The sequence below is a fragment of the Athene noctua genome, chromosome Z (assembly GCF_965140245.1).
Source record: "Athene noctua chromosome Z, bAthNoc1.hap1.1, whole genome shotgun sequence".
NCBI lineage: Eukaryota > Metazoa > Chordata > Aves > Strigiformes > Strigidae > Athene > Athene noctua.
Genome location: NC_134077.1, coordinates 81,313,349 through 81,337,533, shown reverse-complemented (window position 1 = coordinate 81,337,533; position 24,185 = coordinate 81,313,349). Strand labels below are relative to the sequence as shown.

General features: G+C 41.3%; 1 protein-coding gene across 1 annotated transcript in view; it reads right to left on the bottom strand.

Moving 5' to 3' along the window:
• PLPPR1 (phospholipid phosphatase related 1) overlaps nucleotides 1-24,185 on the bottom strand; it is a 139,725-nt gene that overhangs the window by 15,569 nt on the left and 99,971 nt on the right. Inside the window, exons 3-4 of the mRNA XM_074932283.1 lie at nucleotides 18,288-18,476; nucleotides 5,514-5,646 (exon numbers count right to left, since the gene is read on the bottom strand). Of these exons, the coding sequence (XP_074788384.1) occupies nucleotides 5,514-5,646; nucleotides 18,288-18,476 (322 nt within the window). The remainder of the gene's footprint in view (nucleotides 1-5,513; nucleotides 5,647-18,287; nucleotides 18,477-24,185) is intronic.

Below are 24,185 nucleotides of genomic sequence, written 5' to 3'. Positions count from 1 at the left end.
TTATATTAGGTTTCTAATCAAAGTGATTAATTTGTATACCTGCAAAGCCCTGATAACATGCAAGTAGCCTCTCTCCAGTTCAGATGTTCATAAATGCAATATGGTCCATTAATTCATTACCAGTGGCTTCTACTTTGGACGTGCATAATTTCTAGTTAACAAATGGCACAGATCAGCTTCTGCTGACAGCTTAATTTAAAGCACAGTGACACCTCACAGTGGGCAGCTAAATAATGAAATTAGGGCTTTATTTCAGCAAATTAAGGCTTTAGTTCAGCAAATAAAGGTTTACAAGATTTATATACATACTGAGTTTATTGCAATCGGATAGATACACCCTAGAGCTCTGATGTTGATTCCCTAGGCAGCTGCAGGACATTGTCTGCCTGACCTTATCCTTACGTCTGCCTTGGATGTGAAGTTCACCGTGAAACTATGCATGTTCTGTTATTAACTGGCTGCCTTTAAGCAGGGCTAAAGCTGTATTTGGGTGTGTTGCCTCTAATCTAAACTGCTGCAGCCGCTTAAACTACTGTAGGACTCCTTTGTTATAGCTGAAGAACCTCCACAATGAGAAACAGGTCACTGTGTGGGGACAAATCAAACCTTACTGTTCTCTTTTATGCCAGGCTCTCAGCTGGCTGTTGTCTAGATGAAAACTGATAGTTGTGAAGCAGCAAGGACAAAACAAATCCCGTGTCTGTGGGGAGGAGTCTTGAGGTTTCATAGTGCTTTTGCACCGGGAACTGAATTTCTTCTTGCATGCTCAGACCACATGTCTTCCTTCTTATGTCTTGAGGGAACACTATCTAGGCAGGACACTCACAGGTGAAGCAGGCAGACACAAGAGGCAGTAGATGCCTAGAGCAGTGAACCTCATGGGGTCTTCACTAGGAGATCAAAGCCAACCCTGGGATCAGATTAGGATTGCTGGGAAGAAGCTTGCTGTTGAGCCCGTTCCTGATATCATGGCAACAGACAATAAATTTCTCTGCAACTTCCATCTCTCTAATTCTAAAATGGATTAATAATACAGATCTCCTTTAACAGCACCCTTCAAGATATAATGATGAAGGGTGGTTTAGCAGAGTCCAAGTCACAGAACTATACATTTATGGCTTTATTTGATACACGGGACCATTAGAGCAAAACCTTCAGAGATGGGCCAAGGATCAGCATTTCCATAGAGCCGTGAGTCCTTCCAGGGGCTCCCTCCACTGAAACTCTAATCTGCTTTTAAAAACATAGCAGGTGGAAAAGGGATTGGGAGAGTGTGAGTGTGCATGTATAATATGACCTTTTTCCAAACAGATTGAGTATGACAAAATCACATAATTAACTGGGTACTGGGAGAGAGAGGAGTCCCTAAATAAATGCACTTGGTAGAAGACATGATGATATGTTACCAAAAAGCACAGCTTCAAGGCATTGTTTCTTTTGTCACTTAAGGGTTTCATGGTTTTTCTCTAATAAGGCCTTCTACCACCTCATTCCTTTCCCACTTCCACCCACAGGTTTCTCACTTCTCTCTTCCCTATGTCTTTTCAGCTGCTCTTCTACAACTCCCAAAGGGTTTTTTGTTGTTTGGGGGGTTTTTTCTGTTGTGGTTTTTTTTTTTTTTTTGTCGTTTTATTCCAAATCACTGGCACGTTAAATGTCTGTAATAGAGTTTCTATGGAGTCAACAAGCAGACACCGATATTAGATTCATGGTGGAAGAAGAGAGAGCTTGAGCATGAGTTGCAGGGAGAAGACAGGGTTCTACTGAGGTTACAGTGAGCGAGGAGAGCTGGATTCTTCTTCAGGGCAGACATCTGTGTTACCAAAAGCAATAGACAGAGCTAGCAACACTGATGAACAGCCAAACAAGGAGCTCAGCAGGAGAAAGACTGTTAGAATAGCATGTGAATAAGAGCCCAGAAATTATGGGTTTGTGCTGGAAGGACTTTTTGGCAGCAATTTAGGGGGAGGGTTAAGTAGAGAAATTAAAACTGAAGCATTCAAAACTGAAGCTGCTGAAGATTTAGATTCTTCTGCCAAGGCAAGTGTTAGTTCAGGTGAGATGGAGCTGGAAGGATTTAAGGTTCATATTTTCTGTCCTCAGTATTTTTGAAGAGGACTTTCCTTGGTTTGCACATCTAGTTGTCTAAGGTCTTTCTCACTGGAGGTAAAGAGATGTTCAAATCTGATCCTCAGTTCCTTGCAAGTATAGCGTACTCTCTATCTCTGGCTTAAATTAGTCTCTCCCAGTTACATTCTGTTTACTGCTTTGCCTTCTAGCCTCTTCTTTCTCGCTGCTCCTGACACACAAAACAAAGCTGAGAGCCAGGACAGTAACAAAAGCCAGGAAGCCTTTCCAGAAACAGCTTCTGCTCCTTCTTTAAGGCTTCTTTGTGCAGCCAGACTATGTGACACGTGGACGTGAGGAAGGAGTGGCTTTATGTAAGTTAAATTAACTTCTGTCCATCCTTTCTGCTAGTAACCAACTGTAGAGGCTGTGGGTCTTCTTCTCATGTGACTTGCACTGTTTACATCTTTTCTCAGCATATGCTAAATTCTGGACTCAAGTGCACTCCCAGGCTTTTTAGGCTAGATTAAGCCAGATAAAGCTCTTTCTTAGCAGGATGACATCAGCTCCCATTATACCTCAGCATCAAAGTCTGGAAGAGGTACATGTTCTTCCATTCTCTCTGTGGCATCATGGACTTCAGCTGTATGACCCTGAAGAGCAAGGGCTAGTTGCCCTTTCCGCGAAGCCTTTCACCAGCAATTTGTCTGCCTCTAAATCACTGCATTCTCATGTTCTGGTCAGTTAGCTTAGCTGTGGTACGTCACTGAATACATCCATTGAACAGATGGATTCCTGAGGTACAAAAACTATCAGGGGACTCTCCAGCACTACCCAGGCTCACTGGTGTTACAGCCTTTAAATCAATTACAGCCAACCCTATCTCAAAGTCTCCAGAGACTATATGATGTGTAATCAGTTTGCAACCATTAAATTCTTGCTAGCTGAATTCATTGCTGCACATAGCTATGATTTTCATAAGGCATAGTTTGGCAGAACTGCAAAGAGAGGAATTACAATGATCAATATGCATCACAGTCAGAGCATGATAAAGTTTTCAACCATGGCTTGTTCTGCAGCCCTCAGCAGTTGAGTCTGGGCCAGCACTTCCAGTGCCACCAAATAATGAGAAAATATAAGTTGAAACAGCAGCAAACTTCTTTACAACAAGCAAGACTTCTTGCTGGGATATCTTGGAAGACAACCTAATTAATCAACTTATGGCCCTCAAGTTTAGCAAGAGGAGACACATGCAAGGAAATCCGTGTATAAGCAACCTGGTCATCTCTCCAGAGTCAAGCATCCAGGTAGCCTCTTTCTGAAGTAAGCTGCTGTATGGAACTAACTTCCCTGATCATCCAGCATGGGTTACAGCTGCTCAGTCCATGTCATGCTTTCAAAATGCAGCTGGAATGTCAATGAAAAACGTGCAGTTATATTCAGTTCCTTTCATAAATTATTTCAGCCATTTTCCAACAAACTCCATTTCTCTCATTTTACTGTTGAAGAAGGAGGTTTCAGAAGAAAACAAGCAAACAATCAGTGTCGTTTAAGATGAGACAAACACTTTAAGCCATTTCTAATAATGCTAACTTCATTTTTCTCAGGAAATGAAATGTAGCTGCAAAGCCAAGGTTGATTTCTCTATCAGGGCTCATATCTGACTGCTCTCCGAGAGTCCACTCTACCATTGCCACCCCCTTCTCTCCCACCAGAGGAGAAACAATAGCATGAATGTTTAAGAATAAAGCTCACTGTAAGAAAACACACAGAGCAAGTGCTTAGCCTTCGTGGTCTAAGCCCTTTTAGCGGGGAACCCGCAGGCAAGAGTGTTTGATTAGGACTTTGCAACATGCTGAATGTGCTGAAACAGTCAAACAGCCCTGAGTGGCCCCGTGGACTCCAATATGCTGCTTCTCTCTTAATGGCAGTTTACTATCCATCAATATATCCTAGAGGCTATGTGAAGTTTAAGGGTATTTCGCTTTTAACTGCATTCCCATGTCTTTTGTTTGCATAAGCAGCACACAGCCCAGGCCTGAGGAATGAACTACAGGCGGTTTGTCTCCACCCACAGTGTGGCAGAAGGTAAACAAGCATTTCATTTCTTAACTTCCATGCATAAAGCAGGAGGCACAGAGAGAGCAGAGGAAGAAAGAAAACCAGGGCTCTTCCTTCTTTCCAGCACGTAATTGCTGCTGCTGAAAACCTTAACACAGGGTAAGACTTTCAACTCCATACTCTGAGCAAGTATCCCTGCCTGGAGTTAGGGCTCTGCACCATGGATTCAATACAACCCTTGCCACAGTCACAGCATACCTTTTTCTTCCAGATAAAGCTTAGAAATTCAGCAGTGACAGGGAAGAAGCAACCCAAATATTTTCAGCTTTCTTCCACATTGTTTCTTTTAACTCGGACTGTGAATTCAGACCCAGCTCTCTGTAAGATGTAGTGTGTAACTTTACCTCTAAGAGTATACAGGGAGGGAGGTGTTCTGTGGCAAATCTCTTCTTGGGAAGTCGCTCATGCCAGCAGCAAGACAAGCTATCCCATTCCATGCATGAACTTGGGACTTCTCATGAACGAGTAAGAAGGAGGGAAGCTAGAGCCCCTTGCGCATACAGTTCAGAGCTGCCACCTTCTTACTGTGCTGCTGTAAGGAAGGAGTAAGTGAGCAACCAGCCCTCCTTATCTCTAAACAAGGGTGCAGTTTGGGCAACCTTAAATGGCTGTGAATTGGAAAGCCTTCAGAGGACAACCAGATTCTGTGTCAGTGCCACAGCGGAAACACAAGCTGCAATGTTCCTCTTTCTGTTCCAAAAGAACCATGGGAGAGTCCCCTCAGTAAAGTCTTGTGGGCATTTTTTCCATTAATCAGCTGTGAAAAAGACATAGTGGTTTGCAAGCACCATATAAAGCAACCTCCAAATGGTTTTATGACAGAACTTCTTCATTCATTTCTCAGCGATTAACTAAAGCTCTAACAAAAAACAAATACAATGAAAATAAGAATGTTATTTTGAAGAGGGCTCTGGGCGTTTTTACACTGTGCTTAGCTGAACATCATGTGGCAGACCTATGGATGTTAACATTAGAACTGAAAAGAAAAATGCTAAAGAGATGGGCTGGTGAGCACCAATTTGTAGGTAAAATGGTAAGATCACATAGACTAGCAATGATAGAATTATTCATATAAGGATTTGATTGGCATAACCTTTCTTCAAGGGTCCAGAAGCATTAAGCTCAGCAGAATACGATATAAACCACCTCTAGACAACATGATATAGCACATTTTGAACATAACCTTGCAAATCCTGAGGGGGACTATCCCTCTAAGGTGGAAGATGCCTGCAAAGATTTCACAGCTTAATTTATTTTGTGGTGTAGATTATTAGGATGTTTTGCTCACTTTTGGTGTGAACAGGGACTAAATTTGCAGTGCTTACCTATAAAACGTATTATTCTTCGAAGCAGTGGGTTCAGGTAACAGCACTCTCCAGTCAAAATAGTTTTCTCCTGAATAATTAGGGTTTCTCGGGTTGACTTTATGAAATACATGGATATCTCACCAATAAAAATCTGCCAGGAAAGAGAAAGAAACAGAAGGTTAAAAATGACATGAGCAAACATTAAAACATGGGTGACTGGTTCCAGCCCACAGAAACTACTACACAATGTCTTCGGGACATTGCACTTCCACAGTGAGGATACACTTACTCACTTGCGATGAACTGCCATAGACCCAGCTCTCAGCCAAGACAAGGATCTGTCATTCTTGCACTCAGTGGCAAGACACAGCAAATATTAGGCCTTCTTACCCTAACTCCTGGGATACAGGGGGCAAAGAGAGCTTTAATGAAAACTGTGGCTCACAGAAGCTCCCATTTTTACTGCAGTTGGCATGGAATTAGTCATGTCCTGCTATCAGCTTTTAAAATTTACTGGCAGCATAGACTTCATGGATGGAAGACTTCTAGACATCTGGGGAAGTGGAAAGTAACTGAAGGCTTCTACCACCACATTTTACCATCAAGCCTCAGCAATATTGGATGCTTCCTGCAGCCTCCACACCTTCTCAAACTTATATTTGCCTGAGTCTGCCAGATAGGTTACAGAGCTCCTGCCAACTTTGAAAAGAAATTTAGACGAAGGATATTCCTGCAATGGAAATCCATCTGAAGTCACAGAACTTTTGGAAAGGTCAGCGAAAATTCTGGACAAATACATCATATTTGTACTAATGAAGTAAAAACTGTCAGGGTATGGGTTCAGCATGGCCAGTCACTCATACTGTGACATTGCTAGCATGGTCTCTGACATAGCCTGGCCTGGTGACAAGTCTCTCAGAAAGTGCCCAGAACAAGTCCCATGATGAAAACTGCAGGCAGCCACTGCTATTTATGCAGGAGTTTAGCCATTTGGCCACAGATCGCACATGCCAGCTAGTCTGAGGGACAAAGGATGACTTCTGGCCTGTTTTATTTACTAAATGTCCTGTTTTATTCATTAAAACATCAAAAATGAAGTCTCCAGGGATCCATCGATCTTGTAGCTGTGTTTACGTAGTATGTATTTTTGTGTGATCAGAACATTCATGATTTCTATAAAAATGATAACTGCTTCCCACAGGAGTACGATCAGTATTTCCTAAGCACTCAGAATTAATTTAAGTCTGTGCCACAGAGGTCTGTCTGCCCTAGCTAAAGCTGGACAGAATTTAATCACGGGCTTTAGAGCTAGCAACAGTCCACTCACAGCAGGCACTTCTGAAAATCCCACCTATCACGTTTTGTCAGCAGGCTTTAGAAGGGGAAACTGGGAGCTTTTTAGAAAGACAGAGTTTACAATGAAAGTCTGTAGGAAAAAAAGCCAGCCTGAAGTGGAAGAAATGAGCTTTTAAAAAGGGAGCTCTCAAAGGAATTAAAAGACACACAAGAGGAATCCATAGTGCTAGGGAATGGTCAGAGAAATGCATAACATAATTGTGTGTGCACACACACATGCACCCACAGTTAGTATAAACATCAAGGAACTAGTCTTAGTTCACTTTGACTGCTGGAATGGTATTTTGCTTCAAGGGCAACAATTTATCCTTATTAAGCCAAATGAGCATCCTTATTGATTACTGACATTCAAGCCAAGTATGCTCAACCTCTTTATAATTCTAACCGCTCACGGCAAGAGATGTGGAGTTGTAAAATGTATGTCGATAATGGCATTTGGGGGTGGGAGCCAATGCATGGGAGCTGCACCGAAATATTGCCTTCATCCCGTTTCACTCCATCTGCTCTTAACAGAATTGGCAAGCAGTTCAATAAGCTCAGCTCACTAACTATGGGGCTGGGAATTAAGAAAAAGACCATCTGCACTAAAGCAGTTTAAAAGTTTCAAACCATTTATTATTTGAATTATGATAATGCTCAGAAGTTTGAATTAATGCTTTGGCTCTGTCTGCCTGGAGCTATACATACACATTGAGAGACAATTCACATCCTGAGGAAATTCTACTCTGTGAAGACATGGGTTAGTGGACTTTAAAACCACCAAACTTTTCAAATAAGAGAGACTTAGGTGCAAAACATATTAATAGTCCTCCTTTAACAACACACCCACCCATTTTTAAAATTCCTTTACATCAGGAGTTAACGGAATGTTTTCCCACTTCAATTCCTGTATTTATTTTATTTAGTTGTCTGTCATACTACCATGTGGATAAATTAGTTCACTCAGATTTTGGAGTAAATTTTGCCAGGCTGTAAATCTGTTCAATTCCATTCCATTGATTTAAGCAGAGTTATCTCAGATTTCCTATAGCATACCAAAATGTGATTTTTAAAGTACCTTTGGTTTAATACAGTTTAGGTGTATAGTAACGATGCTGCGTTTATGAGGTGATACAAGATGATTCAGCGTAACCAGACTACTCTTGTGGTGCCACCTCTGGCAAGGAATTTACTTTTTTGTTTTGAATTTGAGGATTTTGTTTCCTTGTACATTTAATGTGAGCTCTAGAAAATGAGCCTTGCTGTTCTCTAAAAATTCAGTGTGGTTCTGGGCGCCTAGCTCTGATAGCTAATCTAGCCGTGCAAAATAGAATGTGGTCTGAATAGCTTGTCAAAGAACTTTTTTTTTTTTTTTCCCAGGCATTTCTGAAGTCAAGTAACTCCACTGATTCTCATGATTTAAAACCTGACGATTCTGCATGAGCAGGGTCTGCATCCAGCCAAGTTGTCCAGCTGGCCTCCCAAAATCCATCACTGACACTGTTAATTACCTTAGCTTCTGCCAGAACAGAATCAGCACCCCAGGAATTGGTACAATTCAGTTCTAAATCTGAAATCTAAATATAGATACACAGATATGGGTAGAAAAAGAAAACAGCAAGCAAACTACTTACTGTATTTCCATTTGAGAAAACAATGCAAGGGTAATGAACTGCTGTATCATACTGGCTCAATTAGATAGTAGAAATGGAAAGACAATTGCACTGGAGCTTGGGGACTGAAAGCAGGTGATCTGCAGTCTGAGGTGATGTAGGCAATAAGGAAGCAAAGGTAGTGCCACTGGATGTGATTTTGTTCTTGGTTTCCTGAATGCAATAGCAGCTCAATTACACCGAGGTTATGTTGCTTGGACACCTTTGCTTACATTCCTTTTCATATTAGTATTAGGTAAAAATACTATGACTATGTCCCTAAGCGCCAGTATGAAATTAGAAATACCCACCTAGCAGTCATTTTTGCCCTGCTGATTTCAGCCTCTCCATTGAGAAAACGTTTTTGCCCTGCCTTCCCATTACTGGCAGTGTCACCAAACACTTGCCCCTCAACATTCAGCTCTCAAAAACCTCTGCTGCACACACTTTACTTATTTGCTGACCCCTCCTGAGCAAAGAGACGGATAAAATCCCATGTTCCTCTTTAACAGCCTTTTTGTCCATGATAGATTTGGAAATGATAATCCTTCGACTTGTGAACTGACATTTTCAGACAGTGAAATATCCCATCTTCCTCTTTCAAGTTCTCAGCACAACATAAGCAGCCAGTACTTTCTGAACTCCTGTACAGATTACCAGCAGTCTGTTAATTTAATTATCAATTTAACCAATAAAACAATGTAACTATTGCTTTTAAAGGGACAAGGAATGTTTGGTTTGGTTTTTTTTTTTCCTATACATCTTCTGATGAACTCACAGTCTTCTTGCCAATGATTCTTTACACAACTGCATTCTAAAAATAGGCTGGGGTAAACATCAAGAAAAGCTGTTTTTGTAAGGATAAACTAAGATAAATTATCCAGGAATGAATCTGGGTTTCAACCAAGAGGAGGCTGCAGAAGAGTGGCATCCTGGAGCAGCAGTGGGGGGCAGCCTTGAAGAGTTGTATTTCATTTAGAAAAGTAATGAATGACTGTGCTGACAGCCAAGGATGGGTTCAGCTTTTAAGAATTTTGTTCCTTTTACTAGCTGCTCTCATTCAGGACATTAGCCTTGTACATCAATTCAAACCTTCTAGCAAAGTTGAGGACTGCACCCCTGCTCCACTCCCCTGCCACACTTTGGCTTACCTCTCCTCCAGCAGTCAAAATCTTCCTCCTTACTCATGTTTCTCCAAACTCCTGTGCATGTGGAGTGACAGAACCTGGTTCCTCCTGTGCATAAACTGGCTCGCCACCAGTCACACGGCCCCAGTCACTCCTCCTTCTTTCCCCCCAACCCCCTTTGAAAAGTCACTACAGATTCACTGCAACTTAGCCAAACTGCTTGCACCTCTTCTCTAGTGGGATCTGGCCTGACTGCCTCCATGCAGTCCCACATCGCTGCTGGTGGAAGCCGCATCTCAACAGCCCTCTGTCCTCTGATTCACTCATTCACTCACTCACTTAGGGGCGACAAATGGGAAAACACTATTTTTCTATTTTGTTTCACATTTTCAGCAAACACTGGGGTTGTGTGAAAGCTGCCACAGTTTTACTTTCAGGTTGCAATTCCACACGTAAAGAAGGAGGAGCGTCATCCAGGGTGCACAGAAGAGATGCAGGAAGCACAGTTGTGCCCACAGCCTGGGACTGCCTGAAGTCTCCCTGTGAAACAACGTCCTTCTGCTGCTTCCCATGGAAACGTGCAACTGATGGCACTTCCAATCACAGCAAGGTGATTGGAGATCCCATAATGGGAAGAATTATGTGAAGTACAGACAGGATCTGTCTGTCTTTTCTATGCATTGTTTACATTACTCTGATTTCTTTTAAATCTTTCAATTTGATTAACAGCATCCTCGTGACACAGTCAATCCTTGTTAACACCATTTTCTACATAGAAACCACATCCAGAGGCATGCTGTTACACATAAAAATCTATGGCAGCAAACAAAACTGAACTTGGGTCTTGGGACATCACCACTCTCAGTTCTGGGAAGGTTTCAGCAAGCTGCATGTCATTTCCTGAATCCTATATAAGGATGTATGGCTATATTTTTAATGTCACAAAGAATCAATAAGCCTGCACCATTCAAACAGTAGCCAAGGGGAGGAGCAGATACACGAAAGACACTGGCTGTGAGACAAGATATGTGCAGAGCGCTCAAAACCAGAGAATATAAGCAGGTGAGGGTTATGGGGCTCTCAACCCCATCAGCCAGTTTCAAAATGACTCCACACAACTCTCCATGGGAAAAGCAGGCCTGTTCACCAAAACGTACTTTTGCAAAGTGCTCCAGCAGGTGTTTCATCTGCACTGGGCCAAAAGCAATTCTTCCCTTTTGCATCACGATGTAACTGAGGACTGCATTAGCACACCTGCCTGTTGGCAGAGACACTCTTCAGGGTCTACATGGACACTCATGGCTCCATTCATCTATCATTTGTTAAACAGCAGAAAATTTTCCCTAACACTACAGAATGCAGAGGCACAGAATCACACAGTAATTTAGCTGGGAAGGGGCCCCACAGGCCTCAAGTCCAAGCCCAACTTAAAGGAAGGCCAGCACAAACCACAGCCTTGAGCAGTTGTGTTATGAATGGCTTCAAGAACAGAGATCCCACAGCCTCTAGAGGGGCACTGTTTCAGTGTCTGACTACTGGGACTGTAAAAAGATTTTTCTTAATACTTAATCGTTTCTTTTCTTGCAGCTTGTGTCCATTGCAGGGTTGCCTCTTGTGGTTTGAACAGTCTGTCTTCACCTTGTCTACAGTCCCTCCGAAGAACATGGCTCATATTGACTTTCACTTAGTGTTGTTAGTTCCTTAATTCCTTAGCTCTCCCCCGCAGTTTGCCTTAGGCCCTGAGGGTTATTGATCTGACATCCTACCTGCTACCTACAGAGTCAAATATTGACACTGCACAGCTGAGACTCCATAGTCAAACCTGGGCGGCAAACACTAAGCAAGATTCATATTGAGAAAAGACACCTTAGGAGGCAAGTGGTCACTGAGATCTGCCTTGGTACCCTCTCCAGGGCACAGTATTTCTGCTGTGACCTGCCGCCAGGACCCTGACCCGAGCCTGCCTGGGAGGTCAGAGGCTTTCCTTAAAAGCATCAGTACCATGGTCATGAGAACTAGGGATATGCTGAGAGTTTTCTCAGACGTTCTCTTACCTTTGCCATCACCATCTAGACAGGTCTTCTCTAGCCCACAGAAATCAATGCAGTATTTTGCATAACTATAAGAGGAAATGAAGTAATGCCTTTGAGCTGAACACTGCAGACCCAGCTCACCCATAATCTTCTGAGGACAAAACCTTAATCTGCATTCAGTTACTTATCATCTCATTCTGGTTTTGTGGGGGATTTTGGGTGGGGTGTTTTTGGTTGTTGTTCAATGCAAACAACAGCAAAGATCAGTTAAAAGTCCTTTTTCAGAAAAAGAAAATTGGCTTCTTTTACTTGAAGTCAAAAGTTCTGAAATCCACAATTCAGATGTTAGCCTGCCCAAAACCCAGAACTGCCTTATCATTGTGCTCAAAAAAACCCCAATTTACTGTGGTAAAACTGTCTAAAATAATTATAATTAAGTTCTAATCAAGAGAAGAAATTTCCCACAGCTCTTCATTGTTCCTTAGAAACTGGCATGTGTCCAGGACCATTACAAAGTCCTGGAGACACTGGCAGTAGAAGCATCGTAAAGCATTACACCAAACAAACAAGGCATATTTATTATTTTCCAGAATGGTGTGCAAATCCAGAATATAAACATTTACACATCGTAATGGGCACACCTTTGCCTCACTCCTATGTATCCCAGCTTGTGAATCACCACTTCACAAGTTGGGCCTTTGGCAAGTCTCAAAAAGAGGGAGACAAGCCACCACTCACAGAAGACACCTGACAAACAGTGAGGCCCTTTCTCCAGACTTGCCCTGTGAGCAACCCCAGCTCTGTTTCCCAACAATAAAAGGAAGGTGTAACTAAATGTCCCTGAGCGGAGATCCCTCTCTCTGGGACCAAGCTGAAATGGAGGCCAGCCCTGAAAGCCAGGATCACGTGAGCGCCATGTGTGAAACATCTCCTTGGAAAATGGATGCCTTCTTCCGTAACAAGGAGTAAGGGACACTCCAGGCATTGACACTGGTTTCTCCTCCCCACTGCTGTCCAGCTTGCTGTGCTTGCACAGGGGTGAAGCATGGTGGGTAGGACACTGTAGCCCAAGAGCCTGTGGGCTACGGGAGAGCTTAGGGATTTCTGCCTGAAAAAGCTGGGAAGAAGCTACTGTTAACAGAGCTCTGAGCTGCAGTAGCTGCTCTTGGTTTTCCTGGCATCTGCTGCTGAGCTGCCACAGGGGAATCAGCCAACGCAGGCAGCAATTCCCTGGTTTCCCTTCTGGAAATAAATCACTGTAATAACATGGTTGTACAAAGCCAAAACCAAGGAAGCAAGGTGGCAGACAGAATAGGAAAACCATCTAAAAGAATGATGTTTCTGAAGTGTAGGATGTAAGTGCAAATTTTAAGGAGAAGTTTGAACAGTTTCCTCCCATTTCGAGTAGATTTGATCAACCCTGTAATTCATCTTCAAATTAATAATGAGACCAGTTTGGTTTGACTGATTCCAACATTATCTGAGAACAAACACTCCTTTGCACAAATTAATAGCGCTGGCTAGTTAACAGTTACATGTAGGCTGCCACTTCTTCCCTGGAAATGGAAGAAAAGAAACTGAAGATTGCGTGAAAACGGTAGTGGCACTTGCTATTCCACTTTAAGGAAACAAAGAATGGTGGCCCTGAAGCTTTCTGCTGCTGTTCAGTAGTATTCATTTCAGTGAGCTGGCTCTGCTCCTAAGCCTCTATGCTTCTCTCAGGTGGGCAGACAAATCACAATGGATGAAGCAGCGCAGGCAGCAGCTCTGAACTCTGTAAGGATTGTTTAGTACCAGCTGGGGAATTGGCAGATTTGCAGCAAGCTCATAATGGGGAAAGCTAGTCTTGAGAGACATTCATGATGTGGTGGAGTCATCCCAGAATATTTTTAAGGGAAAGGCTTGAAAATTTTGTTTATGCAAAGCAACTCGTTCCACTTCAAACACTGTTCTCATACTGACAAAAATTTAAAGAATTATTATTTCTCACCCCTCCACACCCCAATATTTCTGACTTGACAGTGCACTGAAATACGACGCTTTCTCCTAGGCTCTGCATAATATGATGCTGTGGGACAGGTCACTTTTAAGTTCACCAGACGTGACTCTGGAACTCAAGCTCCAGTGCTTAAACTTACAAGCTGCTCTTAATTTTTACATTCCTTATCACAAGAAATATAGCTGAGTAAAATACCCATATTATATTTACCCCCAGAAAAAGGTTTGCATTCTAAGACTTCCAACTCTGAAAAAAAATTGCAACAATTCTCTGGCTAATTTCACCCTTCCTGAACTATTTGTAACCACCAAAATGAGGGGCTGTCGATCTAAAGCTCTGTAATGCAGAGGTCAGCTATCCAAACGTGCAGGCATGTTGCTGCAGGCCACCTGGAGCCCAAGACAAAAGCAGGTTTTGGAAAGTTGGAAACTTCTGATCCTTTGAAATGCAGCAAAGGCAAAGACCAAGTTCTGTGCTATTCTCACAAGGCCACAGAGACGAATATTCTACTCACACCCCTTTCCTGGCCCCCAGAAACGGGTTGATAGCTACAGTACCCAAGTGCTTGTCATGACTGTCAAGAATGGTAGGTTCCTGTCTGCAAAAATTAAAATGATTTAACCATAGCTTCTACTTTACCGTGAGACAGGCTGAAAGTATTCCTATACCCATCTCAGCATGACGACAGGAATGCAGGAAATTTAGCAGCTGTTCAATAACCAACCACCAACAATGTCTGTACAACTGAAATCAGCCTGCAAGAAGGGGAAAGTCTCTGAGAAAAAAAAAAAAAAAAGGCATTAGAAACAACTGGCATGAGATGAAGCTGAAATAATACATGTCTTATGAAGGTCTTTGAGGCACCAGAACCTACAGACAACTACAAGTACAATCCAAAACAGACAGGATTCCAGGAACATCCTTTTCTACCAGTGCTGACAGCGAAATTTACTACTTGAGTCTGAAGATGTATGTTTCAGTGGATCAATCACTAAAGGTGAAATAAAACGGCCAGTTGTTTCTTTAAAGAAAAACAAATTTTTCTTTATGTAGGTTATTACTAAATTCACCATATCCTATTACTTTTCTGCAAAGATGCTAATACTACTACACTCAGATAATTAAGAATGAGTAAGGTAGATGAAAGCCTTTGACCTATCCTCAGTGGAACATTTGGGAGAAAAATGCTTTTCACAGAATGGAGTCAGGCATACATGATTTTCATTTATTTAACAGTGTTGTCATGAGATTCAGGCATCTCCCCTTGCAAGAAACTCTAATTAACAGAAACTAACAGGTTATCATAGGAGCATTAAAAGACTTTTGTAATTCTGATGTATGATGATTAACTACCCAGTGTAGCAGAAATAAATGGTTAAACAGAGTCAGCGGCATCATGTTTCAGAAACAAATAAAACTGCAGAAAACAGGCTGGTCTCATTTATTTTGCCACTAAAAGTGGAGGGAAATGCACGTACAGTGGTACCAACCCGCAAGAGCACTTCTGGGGAGTGTTGTCAGAAAGAAATAAAATACATGCATTTGTTTTCCCCATGGCCACTGTCATAGCCAAATGGCTGGGTCACAAAGACAATCCATTAAATTCACAAACATGCTCCCTTCTGACTTGCAAGCATTCTAACGCCTCACAGCTATGCTGAAATCAGGGCACTGAGTCCTCTCCAGACCTGTGCACACAGGACTTCACTTAAACACTGCTCGTGTCTCAGATGAGGGAGCTTGTGCTGACTCTTAGACTATTTTTCATAGCTCCAGAAACTCTATTAACTAATACTATGCGTGCTCCCTTGTTACTGCTGGGTTCCAGCCCTTCTAATAATAATCACTCCTCTTATGCCATGAGGTGGCAGGACAGTGGCAATATGTAGGCAACACAAAGAGATCACATTCACTACTCTAAATCCTCTTAGTCAAACCAACCACTTTGCTGTCAGAAAGTGAAGCAACAAGTGTCTTGCAGAGAAGAAACAAGTAATTGTCAGGAGGGACTAGCATTACCTTTAACATGAGTAATTTCTTCACAGCAGAACTGCAGGCTGTCAGTGATTATTCATGAGATCAAGCTGTAAAGAGTGAAGCTACAACTTAACTAACACTGAATGCATGCAAAGCTCACTCCCCCAAAGCACAGCTGTGTGGGTTCTTACGTTTGTGGTTTGGTTTTGTTTGGGGTTTTTTTTTGAGAGAGAGTACAATCATCACAGTATAAATAGAAACGGCTGCACTTTCACTGAAATCCTTGGGAGATTCTACTGGATCTCTTCCCAGGCGGTAACAGTCTGAATGATGGGCAGAACCCATTTTGGTATGAGATGACAGCTGAGGATACTCACACTCTGTGTGGTCTGACCAGCAGTGCAACGCAAGGACTGAGCTTAGGGAGACTCTGAGCTCACTTTCTGTCTCATTTACTAGATTTCTATTAATGATTGTTGCCAAAAATCAGTCTGCAGTCAGCTACTAACTGAAGCAAAAGTCTGAAATTAGCCCGCAAGGAGAGGAAAGTCTCTCAGAAAAAGATGGGAATGAGAAATAAACTTAAATTTCTCATAGAAATACACTGTGCTGGGCACCAGTCAGGGGCACATAAAAAGATCCCTCTGACATATGCTCTGGTTGAAGATTAGCTCAATACTAAGTCATAATACATTAAACAAAATATTAATAATACAATACAATAATACAAATAATGCATTAAATAATGTATTAATAAACACTACATTAAAATGTAAAGAAAATTTTTCCCAGGAAAGTTTGATCTATTGTCTCCTTGAGGTTGTACGTAGAGATCACAATGAAGCATGGTGCAAAGAGCCCTGTGCTGTCCCTGACCTCGTCTTTTCCCGTAGCAGTACACCCAGTGTAATGGCACAGCATAACCTGAAAAGCAGAGCGTACTAGCTTATATCCAGCACTGGTTCCAATCATCTAGGGTGACTACTGTACCTCTGGACCCAGGCTAGCATTTCTGCGCAGCTTGCCTTGTATGAGATAGTCACACCATCTCCACATAGCACTAAGCTGAAGGTCTCTTCCGCACCCAGAAACTTTATTTGACATTCACTACAGTCGTTCATTCCTTGCTTTAAGATGGGCTGTGGAAACTACAAAACCAGCATTGTTCATCTCCTGAAGAAGACTCCTGTTCAGCTTTTCATAAATAGCTAGGAAAAATTTCTTGGGTCACTGAAAAGAAAGAAAATACTGATCCAGTGGAGCAAAACATGAAAGGTTTGCAGCAAACTTTGCCAAAGCAAGGATTTAAACAGAAGATCCAAATAAAATGCAAGATTTTTATTACCACTTGCCCACCCAATCCCATATCACTGAACCATAGGACAAACCTCCCACTGACTCCATTGTCATGGCATCAAGGCATGGTAGTGACACTCAATCTCCCTTTACAAACACCACCTGTGAAAGTTACTTTGCTAAACAATGGCACTATTTTTAAGTGAGCAGGAGCTGGAGAAACGTAATTTTTTTTTTTCATTTCCAAATCATCTATCACTGCAGCAGAAAGCAAAATGAAACTATTAACGTTCAACTGAGTTTGAATACACTGTTACTGCAGAGGATTTTTCATAAACTCATGATGTAATCCAATTCAAAACCCCTACTTGTTTGTATCTTGTACCAAAAACTATAGTATCTTCTGCAGATCCCTTTTGTATTTCTTACCACATTCTGTGTTAAGAACACACCATTTCATACACTAAAATTACTCCAGACCAAAATTTAAAATGGAATATGGTGGAGAATTCAGCTTTCACAAGTAAATACATCATGTACAGCTTTAATCAACTTTTGAAAGGGATTCAAAACACAGTTAATATAAGAAAGAAATACTAAAGAAATAAAGAGAAATAAATAAAACGAAGTACATAAAGACACAGTCTGATAGGAATTTATCAAAGTAATTACAAAAAGCTGGCTATTTGTGAAATTTGCAACTTTCTGCACAGAAAATGGAAAAGGGCCAAAGTTTTGCTCATCATTGACTGCAATGATCTGTTTAGAATTGTATGTACTCAGCTAACTGAATATTTTTATCTGCTTGTAATAGCTGCATTGTGCCTTACTGGTTGGATAGTAAAGAAAACCAGGTAAAAAAGTTGAGTGGAAAAAAAAGTGAGTAACTGCCAAAAATAGAGATTATAAATAAAAAGGAAATAGCATTCATATTTTTCTTTGTATTCAGCGTCTTTCTGTTCATCTTATCCTTTCAAAGCCCTTCAACAGTCCTTTCAATACGGCAGCAAATACTCCTGTATACACTGCATGTCCCAACCAGGTTTTACTTCAGCTTTATCCTGTTCTCTTATTTCCAGTATACATCACCTTTGCATTAGTGCCTGTCTAGAGCCCAGACAATTCACAACTAATCACTGAAGTGAGCAAGTTATTGTAAAAGGCTTAACAAGCTCTAGCCCTCAATCTTGCATTGTGATTATCTCAGAAAAATTACTTCTGGAGATAACTCATGAAGATCATATTAGGCTAAGGCTGAACAGAGACTGGCTAAGTGTAAATCAATGACAGCTGAAAAGAGAGGAGAGGGGACAAAGATATTACAGGACTATTGATATTATTTATGGAGAATTAAAATAATTTCTTATACTTACAATAGCTGTCGGAGTTGAAGCCAACACACAGTAGAGCACAAGAGGTGAGATGAAGCTCTCATCCTCAGTTCCAGGGTATGGTTTCATCAAATTGCCATCCTGACAGAAGAAACCTTGGATGTGCACCTGAAAAGTATCGGTGCATTCGAAGTAGTAGGCGAGCAGAACAGTCCCAGCCATGATGACAAGCTGAAAATACAGCATGGTCACACAGAGCCATTAGTTGCGTTTTTAACAGATGCAGCTATGCCTTTGAGCTACTCTGGTCCTGCAGACCATCCTCCCTTTATCGTCACCCCCACAGCCCTTGCAGTAATGGTGTGTGTCTGTGTGTGTGTGTTTCTGCGCGTCTGCTTTACAACATCTGTTACATAAACCTTTTGGCAAACAACACTAATGAATGTCTCAGATAGGAGTGTGTCCGAACGCGGCTTGTAGAGGGACAGGAGCTTTGACAGCTACTTTATCAAAGGGCATGTGAGTGTCAATGGCAGCAACAATCAATGAAAGCTAGCAGGATGAGGGGCAGCACTGCAGGAGCCAACAGTAGTGACAAGCTAAAACCTGTGCATAGTGGCAGGGAGCTGGAAAGGATTATTACAAAGGATAAAGGAAGCTAAAGACAAAATGCTTCCCTGCTGCAGCTGTAAACCCATGCTGGGGAATGTGCACCCTGTGCTAATCCGGAAGAGCCTTCTGTGTCCCAGATGAAGATTCATCCAGAGGGAAATCTGCCTCCTGCCACTCAGCTTTCCTTGGAGCTGCTACTTACAAGTAAAGCTTTAGAAGTCTACTCAGAAATCCTGACTCTCCAAACAACCGGCTAGGGCTACTGTACACTGCCTGGCTTCCCCATTCCATCACAACTGCTTTTGAAAAGGACTCTGGCTTGTATATGGATCTACATCTTTACATATAGGAACTGCAAGAAGCCATTCTTATCTCTTTTTTGGTAGTTTATTGATAGCTAAATGGGTTGGCTGGAAAACCTCATCTATCAACTTTTTCTGTATATATCCACAGTTACTGTACATGAGCTACTGTTAGTGTCTCTGTCGAGTTGCTTCAACAACACATCTCGAAACAGTATCACAAAGGTTGTCATTAATCTCACTTCAAGAAATTAAGCAACTCTACTGATTCATCAGTCTTTTTCCGTCTCTGCCAGACCACAAAGGAAATCTCATGTCACAATCCTCATCATTTACAAAAATAGCAATATTGATTTAGAAATTATGACAATTACAGGATCTGATTCAGAATCCTCTTTATAGAGACTAGAGCCTCCTGTCACTATTACAAAAGTTGTCATGTATACAAGTTATCTTGCCACACTATAGAAAATAATAATAAAGTGAAATAAAGAACTCCAAAGTGGCTTGGTTTTAGTATTTTGCCTCCAAGAGTTCTGCATCAAAACTGTGTTGCTATGAGATTATTGTAACAACAGAGCGTCAGAAAATAATTTTGACAACTCTGTCTCAAAAATAAACTTACAAGTTATCCATACAGTTGTCTGGCCTAACCTTGCATGTATGCTCTGACACACAAGACAGCCATTAAAGTCATCTGAGTGCGTGCTGGACTAAAATTAGAAAAAAACGTGAAATGTGAGAAATCACTTATCAAAGTAGATCACAGAATCACAGTGGTTGAGGTTGGAAGGGACCTTGGGAGGTCACCTGGTCCACACTCCCTGCTCAAGCAGGGACACCTTAAGCCTGTTGCCCAAGACCATGTCCAGATGGTTTTTGAGTATCTCTAAGGATGGAGATTCCACAGCCTTCCTGAGCAACCCGTAAGACACACTTAAGCATGGCAAAGTGAAGCCAAAATTGAGAGATTTTGCACCTTCCCCCATTTTTTACCTTCAAAATTAACAATATAATTTTGTAGCCAGATTCTAAACCCCACAGATTAATTCCACCCCTGGAAAATACAGTCTGGTTTGTTTAATGTTTTTAGCTCAACCAATTAGCTCTATGGATTCAAATATCAGCTTCTGCTATTTCCAGAATTATGGTATGAAATGAAATTTAAATAGATAAAACACACAGTCCCTTTTTAGAGGCTTAAGCAATTAGGAGTCTACATAATTATTTCCCCAAAAAATGCATATTCTCTCTTTCTCCCACCCTGATTTACAGTGTGAATGTAATACATCAACATAAAATGTCAATCAAGCATTTGTTTTCTTGCTTTGTTGGCTTTCTTCTGATGATTCTGTGACTTTAAGATCCAGAACTTTTAAATCTACATCCACAATGAACTGCTTATAAGCTAACCATGTATGGTCAGTACAGGGCAGTTGCTCTCTGCTGCTCCTTCCCACTCATGCTTTTCCTGTGTCCTTCAGTGTCCATTAGAGACAGCTGGAACTTGGCTGGAAACTCAAAAGATTTAGTCTGTGTATTTTTTCCTATGCAATATCTACCTCTAAAGGTATGTGAACAAGTGTATTCTCTCACATAATTTTATCTGGATCATATAATAATAGCTTTAGATAGAACTGCTAGAGTATTCAATTTCTTAAATATGTAACTGAAAATGTACTTTTTTCAGCTTTTATTTATTCTCACATTTTCAAGATCCCATAACTGCCCAAAAGGATTTTTTATTTTTTTTTTACAAACATAAAGCAAGATGCTGCTATTTGTGTATTTCCCAGAGACATTTACAGCATCCTGGATGAGTCAGGGGGATTCCCTATAAACTGTCCTATAATTAAGGACTTAGAAGACACAAATTTAACTCCTTGAGCCGCTCTAGATTTCCTAACTTTGGGCAACTCAGATTTAAAAATTAACATTAGAGGAAGGCAATGACACTATCACTGCTCTACCTAACATGCCCAGATAAACACATTAGAGATTACAGCATGCCTGCACATAGAGGTATTTTAAACTTAGTTCCAGCACCTCATTGCTGCCAGAAGCAATCTGACCCACCAATCCTATCCCAAACACACTCCCAGACATACTTGAGGTTGCCAGTCCCAGCCAGCATACATAGGGGAGAGAACAGGAGATGGTAAAATAGACACAGCTAGTTTTTCTGTCACTGGGAAAGGGAGAAAGCAGATTTACAACCCTTGGGTGTCATATAGAAAAAAAGGCTTTTCAGAAAATGTGGTCTTTTGATATGGGAGGAAAATTTCACTTACCCAAAGTGCTCTCTAGTCAGTGGTTACACAACTAATTTGACATTCCCAGTGCCAAATACTTCCTCAGTGCTGCATGAAAACCTCTCCTACATATAAACCACAGCTCTAGCCTGATTTATGTCAATACTGACCTAACAGCACCACAGATACCTCAATAATAAATCCAATCCTGGTCACACTTCAGTTTCTCTGTTTTGTTCTTTTGAGGAAGAAAAAACATATTAACTGCAAAAAGAGATATGAATTGTGAACAGTCAGATCCTGTAGGTGATGCCCACCATCTCAGGGAAACCAGCTTAACAGACCCTACCACAGTACCATAATGACAGGGATAATGTGAGGTACAAAAAGGACAGTTCAGCTGTTACCATGAATGTAACCAAAATGTTTGCTGCACATACAGTCAGTGAAGACCTGACCACATCTGTGTGGCATGTTCCTGTGCTTCATGTTGAGTATTCACTGCTCTTAAGCAGCTTCTCAGCAAAAGGCAAACAGAAATATGGGGAACTTACTTTCTTTTTCCCTTTACTTTTTCCATTCCTCTTTCCCTTCCACTTGGTGACTGTTTCACATATGTATTTAGTGTGGCATTAATGAGATTTTTGGTTGTTTGTGCAGAACAAATTCTTAACTGCAACTGCTCAATAGTGGTAATTAGTGACCAAGGAATGATCCAGCACAGAGGGCAAGAAGGCCTGGCTGCAAGAATGGGTCAAACTGACTGGAAGCAGATATGGCTGAGACAGAACTGCCTGCATGGGAGTGAAGTTTTCCTAGGTGATGAGGTAAGAAATGTCTTGCAGCCAACCTGGAATGGGAGTGCTCAGTGGCCCAAGTTCAGGGACCACCTCTGCACGGTGGAGGTGGGCCAGGGGGTGGACCCATGGCCAGGCTGAGGTGACCCATGGAACCACTCTCGGGATCAGTGCTGGTACAAGTATACATAAGGGATTGGCTCCTGATGCATCTTTGCAGACTCCTTGTAGAACTGCTTATGGCGGTAGGACTCTGACCAATGCACTGTGCGTTAATTTTTTCTTTATCTTTTAAGCACAAACATATGTTTCATTTCCCTTGATGGGTACCCTAAATGTTCCCCAACATTTTTTTTTTTATTTATTGGTTGCAGACTCCTTAATCAACTTCAGTCTCCTAACCTTTTTCAATTTCCAACACTAGGACCTAAAATGACAAATGCACAAAACCCTGACTTTTGTAGCCACAGTCAGTTTGAAGCAGATAATATCTTTGCTTTTCCTCCCTATTTTCAGGTTTACAGTCATTGAAGGAAGAAGTGAAGAAAAGCATGTAGGCTGTCTTAAGATAAGCATACAAAACATCCAGTTACATAATTCAGAAAACACAATGCAGTTTAACACTGAGATTTTGTGGGGATTTATTTATTAATCCTTATCAACTAATTTATTTTAGTTTACTTGGGAAAAATTTAAAATGCTCAATAATTCACTTTAGAAAAGCATCCAATGAATAGAAGTGTCTGAAGTGCTTAATAGCCTTCATTACCACAGTATTTAACCATGTCATAATCCTCAATATTTATCATCACTACTTCACGGTAAGATAAGAAAATGCTCTTATCACCATTTTACAGAGAGGGGGCAAAACCAGAGGAGATAAAATGACTGCTCTTAGGTCACAGTAGAACCAGTGGCACAGCCAATATTTACCTTTCTTCTGGGCCAGATTGTTCTGGATTAGTGAATAATCTGCACATGAAAAAACTCAATGATATATGCTTAGGTCCTGATTCTGCAGAAGCTCATTCATGATAGTGTTAAGGAAACACATCATTCATTGGATTCAGTCCCATTTAAAAACTCCTGCTTGATTTTAGATCAAGCTTGACAAGCTGGACTCAAACAACTGGTATTTTTTCCTGAAAACCAGCTATTTACACGGATTAATTCTGTAGTATTTAACACCTGTCCTTCACCACACCATTAAATTCTGCACTACTCTACAAGCCCACACTAATTCTGTCCTTGCAGACCTTCCTATCACTGCATACCCTTGCTCCTCTTTAAATTGTGGGAGTTCTCTGCAAACAAAAAATCACTTTCTTAAATGTCCAAGAAATACAAAGTAAGTCTTGAAATCTTCTTTGGGCAATTGGTAATTTTTTGTTGCAGGTGCCAATCAGGTATTAGCAAAAGTTTCTGTCCTGAGTATAAAGAAAGAGAATCTTCAGAATAAGCAGTACAATTCAGTCACACTAATTCCAGGGCTACTGGGATACATCCAGAAAACCTCCCCTTCACCTTAATACTCTGACAGTGTAACTCAGAGACCACTGCACATTTAACACAAAATTATTAAAACACCAGATGGTGGAAAGGAAGTCCCAGGCTGCATACACTCTTCATTCACTGCAAAGCACTTCCCAGTTCCCTTAACAATCAGAAGATCTTTCTTCCTTTTTTTTTTTTTTTTTTTTTTTGGTTACTGTTATCCACAGAAAAGAGGCCCCTGTTTTGCAAACAAGAAAGCAAGAGGCCAACTCCACTTGGGAAGGGGACATAAAGCTGTAAAAGACTAGATTAACTTAAAAGACAGTACAGTGGGAGGCAGCGCTTTTCAATCAGCCTATACTGAAGACTGCTCAGAGTTCCTCAGAGGAGCAAGAAATGAGGGAGAAAAGGAAGAGGCTGTAAAAATTTCTCGTGTACTCTCTAACCATACAGTCTCTGTGTCCTGTGAGATAGGCACATGGT